Source organism: Paralichthys olivaceus, chromosome 4, assembly GCF_024713975.1.
Source record: "Paralichthys olivaceus isolate ysfri-2021 chromosome 4, ASM2471397v2, whole genome shotgun sequence".
NCBI lineage: Eukaryota > Metazoa > Chordata > Actinopteri > Pleuronectiformes > Paralichthyidae > Paralichthys > Paralichthys olivaceus.
This window is the reverse complement of record NC_091096.1, coordinates 18,395,267-18,402,292: the sequence shown is the minus strand read 5'-3', so window position 1 is coordinate 18,402,292 and position 7,026 is coordinate 18,395,267. Positions and strand designations below refer to the sequence as shown.

The 7,026-nt window shown below is 40.8% G+C and overlaps 1 protein-coding gene across 1 annotated transcript; it reads right to left on the bottom strand.

Moving 5' to 3' along the window:
• Window positions 1-736: 736 nt before the first annotated feature.
• On the bottom strand, window positions 737-6,975 carry vps33a (VPS33A core subunit of CORVET and HOPS complexes). Its single transcript, XM_020093561.2, has 13 exons — window positions 6,818-6,975; window positions 6,495-6,560; window positions 6,272-6,399; window positions 5,475-5,661; window positions 5,112-5,228; window positions 4,827-5,001; window positions 4,424-4,617; window positions 3,515-3,641; window positions 3,151-3,218; window positions 2,817-2,954; window positions 2,509-2,646; window positions 2,251-2,419; window positions 737-1,570 (listed from the first exon to the last, which is right to left on the bottom strand). The coding sequence occupies exons 1-13, from the start codon at window positions 6,947-6,949 to the stop codon at window positions 1,377-1,379; spliced, it is 1,833 nt and encodes a 610-aa protein (XP_019949120.1). The 5' UTR covers window positions 6,950-6,975; the 3' UTR covers window positions 737-1,376.
• Window positions 6,976-7,026: the final 51 nt, after the last annotated feature.

Genomic DNA, 7,026 nt, shown 5'->3' with positions numbered 1-7,026 from the left:
AGTCCAAGTTGGTGTGTGCTGCCTTGCGTGTTTCAAGCCCTTATGACAGAGGAGGAGCCAAATGCAATAACTGATCACAAGGATCTGAATCTCCTGGGAGAGATCTAATGGGAGTTTTAGTCTTCAGTGCACCTGCTCCACAAAGAGATAAACTGTAATGTGCTCATTTTGGCCATTGAGCTATGTTTACAGATTAGAGTATTTGTATTTCAGACAATCAAAAAATGGAGCAAATTAACATAGATTTACCAAAGCAGAGTTCTCCAAAAATATCTGAGTGCAGTCAGCAGGTCCTCCTGATGTTCATAGTGCAAGGCACGGAGACGGTATTGACTGAAACAGAGATCAAACACCCTCATGCACCACAGTTATCCTCGACCGGAACACAGAGCAAATGGCCTCCTAATTCAATCAGTGTCCTGCACTGTCAAATCATGGGCTGCTGTGGGCTGAGCTCTCCAGACGGCACAGGGCCATTATCGGCTGATCAGGAGGCCTGTTACTGCGCTAATTGCTCTTTCAGAGAGCTGGACCACTGCTGATGGATACACTCCAATCTCTGCCTTTCCTCTGCTCTCACTCATCACAGACTGCCTTTACAAAAATTATCTACCAAACAATAATGGCTCACTGCATAACCAAGAAACACAAGAGTAAATTTAGTTCTTAATTTACCTCTTTTTATCCCGGCTACTATCAAAAGTCTTCAAAAACACAAATCAAATAGCAACTTTCATCATTTTGTACATGAGATTTTAATCATACATACATATATACAGTAGCTCCATAGTAGATAACCAGAAGACAATAGTGCTAAACCAGCTTTAAATTGCATTTTATCTGACTGCAAATAAGGAACTAGTAAAAAGAATAATGGTACCCTGTGGAGTTTGTGTCCAGTAAATGTGTGATGGAACAATGTGTTTACAATTTGAAAGTCTACAGTTTGCTTGTATCATGGACATGCGTGAGATTGCAGAAGACAAAATACACATTCCAGCTGTTGATTTCAGTTTATTCCACTGATTAACAGTCTGTGGTGTTAACAAACAAAGAAGCTGGGTAAAGGACCTATTAAGTAAAGCAAGAGACATTTGTGGAACATGGAAAGATTTAAGATGGTAGAAAAAAAAACGATGCACAGGAAGGAAAAGCATTCAGCATGTTTACCAGGATTAAACAAACGATGCATTTTAGTCAGTAACACTGAATGTAAACATAACTCCACAGGGCACCTTTAAAGAGCGAGTGGTTGTTGATTCAGCAGACATCAGTGAAACACCTGCAGTGCACTGATACAGAGATAAAAAGCTAGAGAGCTGAGAGTTTTCTGATGGATCGGGTGTTTGATGTGGCCAGGTGTACATGCAGGTGACTCAGGGGCTCTGAGATTCAGGCCGATCCATGAGGGACTTGATCCAAGTCGTACCATTTAACAGTTTTGTGGTAGCTATAATGTATTCCATCCCGCTGTCTTCCATTTGAGAGAGGAAACGCAGAGCGGCTATTTCTGCATACGTCACTCCGCCGAGGAAGAACACCAGCGTTGTCCTATTCTCCCCCTGCTGGCCTGTACGGCAATAAAAGGAGAAAACGCATGTCAGTCAAACAAAATGCCAAAGTTAAACCAAATAAAAGCAGAAATTGTGAGCCTGACAGATTTAATAAAAATATTCCTGTGTTTCTGACACAGTAAATCCATCAAGTTTCTGCCATTGCTCACTTCAACGAAACACAACTGAATATAAAACAGGGCCACAATACAGAGCAGTGAAAACACTGATTGAGCAGTCACCCTCCCCCGAGCCTACACTCCTCCATTATCACCTTTTACAATCCATTGTTAGGCAGGCGTGTAGTAACAAGTCAACTGTCTAATGCCCAAACTCATTTCTAATTAGCACTTTTCATATTGAGTGTATGATTAAATTCTTTATTCACATCAGTGTAACACCTACTACAGCCAATATGAAAAGATGAGGGAAAGCTGCAGGATGATGGTCAGTGTCACATCGAGCATAGTGTGTTTCTAATCAAGCCTCCACTTGAACACAGATGAAACAGACAAACAAACACTGACAGTGGCTCTGTGGTGTTGTCAGCATCTGTGCCATCAATCTGCTGCTGTTGTGCATTTGACTTATCGGAAACAAAGCCTGTGTCTTATCTGCAAGCAGCAGGCAGGAGGTTATTTACTTTTGTTCTGTTCAGGCAGCAGCAGGGCAAACAGCAGTTTGTCATAGTCCTTACGTTTCTTATGAAGACCAGCTGGCAGCTGTTGTCTCTCCTCAAAGTGCGGACCGGGAAGTATCTTCAGAACTTCTTCAATGCTACGCCACCCGGGCCTGGCCAGTACCTGGGTCAGTCGGATGCTCAATGGAGCGTAGCCGCTATACACATAGGAAATGTCATTGGGGTTCTGAGGGGGGAAAAACACAGTCTTAGTCCCTTTCAAAGCCACAAAAGTTCACATGTTTTATCTTCAAAGTTGTTTCTGAAATGTCGTACCTGCTCATTAGCATCCTCCATCCACAGTTTAAGGGTTTTCCGAATAGTGGGGTAGTTATTCCTTGAGCTTGTCTGTAGCTTCAGAAGACCCCCCTTCTCTAGGTTGTTCAGTGTCAGGATGTGTTCGTAACCATAGGTCTTTACAAAAAGAAAAAAGCATTATTGAACACATCAGTCACCTACAGGTTTATTCTGGTTATTAATTTAATGCAACAGAGTAATTCTCGCTCCACTATTCTTCTCTGTTGAAGCAAGAAGTATGTATGAACACAGACACCACAGCCATAAAAAAATAATTGTGTCTTGACCTGTAGAATCTCCCTCTTGTAGTAGTCCAACACCTTCTGCTTCAGGCCATTGTTGCACACTGACTGCATACACACCAGGCGCAGAATCTTGATCAGTGGATCTTTTTGAGAAATGCAGTCTTCTATATATATGTTCACCTGAGGAATGAATAATATTTTAGACATTAATCATAAATAAAACACATTTTTTAAATAAAATATCCTTTTTTTTTTACATTCAAACACGAGGAGAAGAAGAAAAACAAATGCAATATATTTCTTAATAATAATAATAATAATAAATATCTCTTCTTTAGCTTTGCAGGAATAAAGTAAAGGTTATACAGATTAATACCTTGTCTGTGTCGACTCCAGTCATAAACTCCTGCTCCACTGTCAGATTATCAAAGAAGGCCTCTGAAGCTGGAACGGGGAAGAGGACTTAGTTTTATCTCTATGTATTTAACAGTTTATACACAAAATAATAAAAGGAAACAATATACAGTATTATCATCATCCTTACATTTGGGAGATACTTTAGAAAAAGATAAATTACACTAATATAAACAAAGACTTCAGAGAGTTGATGGAAAACAGTTGCTTTAATCAGAGTACTGATTACCAGCAGCGTTTGACAAACCATTATTTTGTAATTATGAAATACTGTGTAATAATCTGTTCAAAATGCAATAAAACATAAAAAAACATTATGTACGCACTGGTGATGTCCTTGATTAGCTCTGCTATAGAAGTGTGGTTAGCCAGTGAGCTCCGTGCTGCCTGCATATGAGGCAGCTGAGAAACAAACTGCTTTATCTCTCCCACTGTTTTGGCATTATGGCGTTCCTATGAGATGAGACAAAAAACATCACTTTACTTACTGAGCTATAATTATATTTGATTGTGCAGCTAAGACGAAAACTTTCATGTCATGAAACCAATTGTCACAACACAACATGTGGGAACGTCTGATACTCAAATGTACCAAAAAAAGGGATGGGAAGCTGTTGTTCATTAATATTAATATATTTAAAGACAAGACAGTTAAACCCCACTTCCCTATAAACTAACCCCAGCCCTGCACACGCTCTATGCATTGCAATAACTTTGCATATTAACATTCTCTCTCCAATAATACAGTTTTTATTCAAATCAGCATATCTAGTTCTGAGCTGGAGATAGTTTGACGACATGTTTGGTCTCATTAAGCATTCTGCTGGAACGATTATTACTTTAGCTTATCTCTCAGTGGTCATCACTTCTCTAACCTCATGGATTTCTTTTAGAATCTTTGCAGTAAAATGCCACAGAGATTACGATCATATCAAATTAGCAAGGATGTCTGGAAGTAATCAATTGCAGCTCCCAGAAAGGGCCAGGCACTGTAACTACATTTCTAACGTGTATGTGACGCAAAACTACGTTTTTACCCATTAAAAATGTGCCTGTTGGTGCATGTCATTGTTATAGAAATAGCCTGATGGGGGTAATTAGTTATGGGTAATGAATAGACTTGATGAGAAAATGGAAGGACAGGCAGAAACACAGTAAGATAGATTTCTGGATTGTTTTTAGGAAATTACAGCAGGTAAATATGCCAGGATGGAAAGAGATGAAGCACGACCAACCTCAAAGGCAGCAGAAATGATTTTGGCCTTCTTGCTGAGTGCTGCTCCAACAGCATTAAAATTTTTGTCCCGGATTTCGGCGTACAGTTCCTCTGCTGAGTTGAGTTGTAACTTCTTTGGCTCTGTGGGTAAATCTTTACTCGCCTCACCTTGCTTCTTCTGTGCAAACTTCTCAGGAGGCAACTTGACATAACCTGAAAGGCAGGAGTGAAGGAAAATTAGAACTGGTCATAAAGAAATAAAGGAGGAAAAAAGGAATTAAATTCTCTTTTATTATATTAACATTACCCATGGCTAACCCCTTTTCTTGCCCTTAAATTGTAGCAACATCCTCAGAAACGTGGGAAGATATAAAGACATCAGATAACAGTATTCAGTGGAAATTAAAAAGGTTTATTCTGACCATTGGTGATTCCATAGATCTCGTCAATGAGACCCTCATAGGTGAGCTGTGTGGCCAGAGGGGTGAGCAGATCAACATTACGGTCCAGGAGGAGCAGGGTGTCGAACACGGGAAGGATCTGATTCTGACTGCCTGCAAACTCCCTCTTCATCCTCAGCATCATGTTGGCAACATGCTGAGAACAAGCAGTGACAATTCTTCCTCAAACAAATGTGTTCATCATCTTTCTGCTGAGCACCTGCCCGTGTGCAAATATCAATTCACTCCACCTCACACCATACTCACCCGTGCACAGTCTCCTTTGCCATATATCTGGGGAATGGTGCCATACAGTGCCTGTAAGGTCATGAGGCCTTTGGCTGTGTGGTAAAGACTTGTTTGGTCATTTTCCAGGTAGCACTCCTGAAAGAGACAAAAGATAGTAAGATCATGTTATGACCATTGGAAATTAAAGCTACAAATTTGGGTCACGTGTATATGTATCTTATATATGACAACAATCAATATATCCATGTGTAATTATGGTTGAATACCTAGTGACTTGCTGATGACTTTAAATACAATCTTCATTCTATAAATCATACTGTAACCACTTCATAGAGCAGTAGGGTGATTGGTGTGTGTGTGGTTTGCAGAAGGTGAACAAACCCTGAAAGCACTTTCATACTCCATGGAGAGCAGATCACCATCGTACGGAATCAAGTCCAGGATATACTCATCAATGTTGATGAAGGAGCCCAGCACTCCCTGCTCCTTCAGCCGCTGCTCACACAGCATACTCCTCCGAGGCACAAATAAAATGTGGAAGTCTCGTGACGAATGCAGCTTATCCTCGCTGAAGGGGCACAGGACAGGACAGACGTGTGAAATATGGTTAACAGCTTTACAAAGAGACAGAACACGACTGAGCCGGCTGTCTGACTTCAAGATAGCCCTGTTCAGACCTGCTATTCACATCCGTCCTGTGAGATCCCATCACGAGTCTGTTCACAGCTGAATGTGTTTCCTGTGAACAAATTTTGATTGGATCTCACTTCCCTGCTCCATCAACAAATATTTGAAGCTGTCATTCCTGTTTGCAAAGACCAAATTATGATGTTTTTATCCTGTTGGAGTTGTAATGAATTGTCCAATGTCACTTTGTGTGTGTGTGTGTGGGGGGGGGGTGATCATATGTATCTTGTGTAGCTCATGTGAAGAAAGATTTTTACCAATTTAAGAAAGTATCAGTCATTATGTGGTGATCAGTGTAGATCCAACATGTCGTCACTGAGAAGTGTAAAAACATGGCAAAACTATTTAGTCAGAAGATGACAGCTGAGTTGGTCCTTCATATGTGTCCCAGGATGCATTTGTGTTTGCACTGTGAAAACAATGTATCTACATGTGTCCCATCAACCGCACACCTCTTGTGATTGGATCACTCAGGGCGGATGTTAACAAACCTGAATACGTTCTCAGCGATGATGTCCATAAGCTCCAGTCTGGGACGGACAAAGAAGATGATGTTTTTGACGTCAGCAGGGGGGAGCCTGCCGCTCTTGAGGGTGAACATCTTCTCCACTTCATGTTCCTAAAAATGCCCAGTGACAAAATTAGACATAAAGTGTTTTACTGACACTTTACGTGGTTAAAACATAAAACAGAAGACACACAGAAAGCACCTACCTTCAGTAGAGAGTACTGAGCTATGAGTCCGAAAGGTCCAGTCAGATATTCATCCCAGACAATGGCCTGAAAAGCAACAGGACACCGTTAATAAAACATCTGTATGTAGGGTTTAGCTAATGGATAACATGCTAAATTGATAAGCAGCTATTACGTCAGGGTTAGATTTAGTGGTTAAACTATATTTACAACCAAAACACATGATCCTCCAATATAACCTGCGACATTATGACATGACAGTGTTATGGTTGAGGCTGTGGAGACGACATCTGTCACAGTTTCCGCCATGTTTTCCATGTTGTGTGTATCATTGTGTTCATTACCTTGCTTCCTGCACATTTATCCAAAAACTCTCGAAGCTCTTTCCGTGCTGCTTCTCTCAAAATGTTTAAATTTACTCTACCGTAAGAAAGGTGGGCCGCCATGTTTTCCGTATAGGCAACACAGCGAGTCATGTGACCACTGTGCTACAAGGCTGTCACATGACCAAAGATGACATAACGATGAGAGAACTCACACCACGGCACAGCTC

Excerpts from the sequence above, each read along its gene's own strand:
- vps33a (XM_020093561.2), bottom strand. The coding sequence starts at position 6,949 with ATGACTCGCTGTGTTGCCTATACGGAAAACATGGCGGCCCACCTTTCT. Across the intron at positions 3,219-3,514 it reads GCTAATCAAGGACATCACCA|CTTCAGAGGCCTTCTTTGAT; the intron begins GTGCGTACATAA and ends TCCCCGTTCCAG. Across the intron at positions 2,955-3,150 it reads CTGGAGTCGACACAGACAAG|GTGAACATATATATAGAAGA; the intron begins GTATTAATCTGT and ends TTCATTCCTCAG.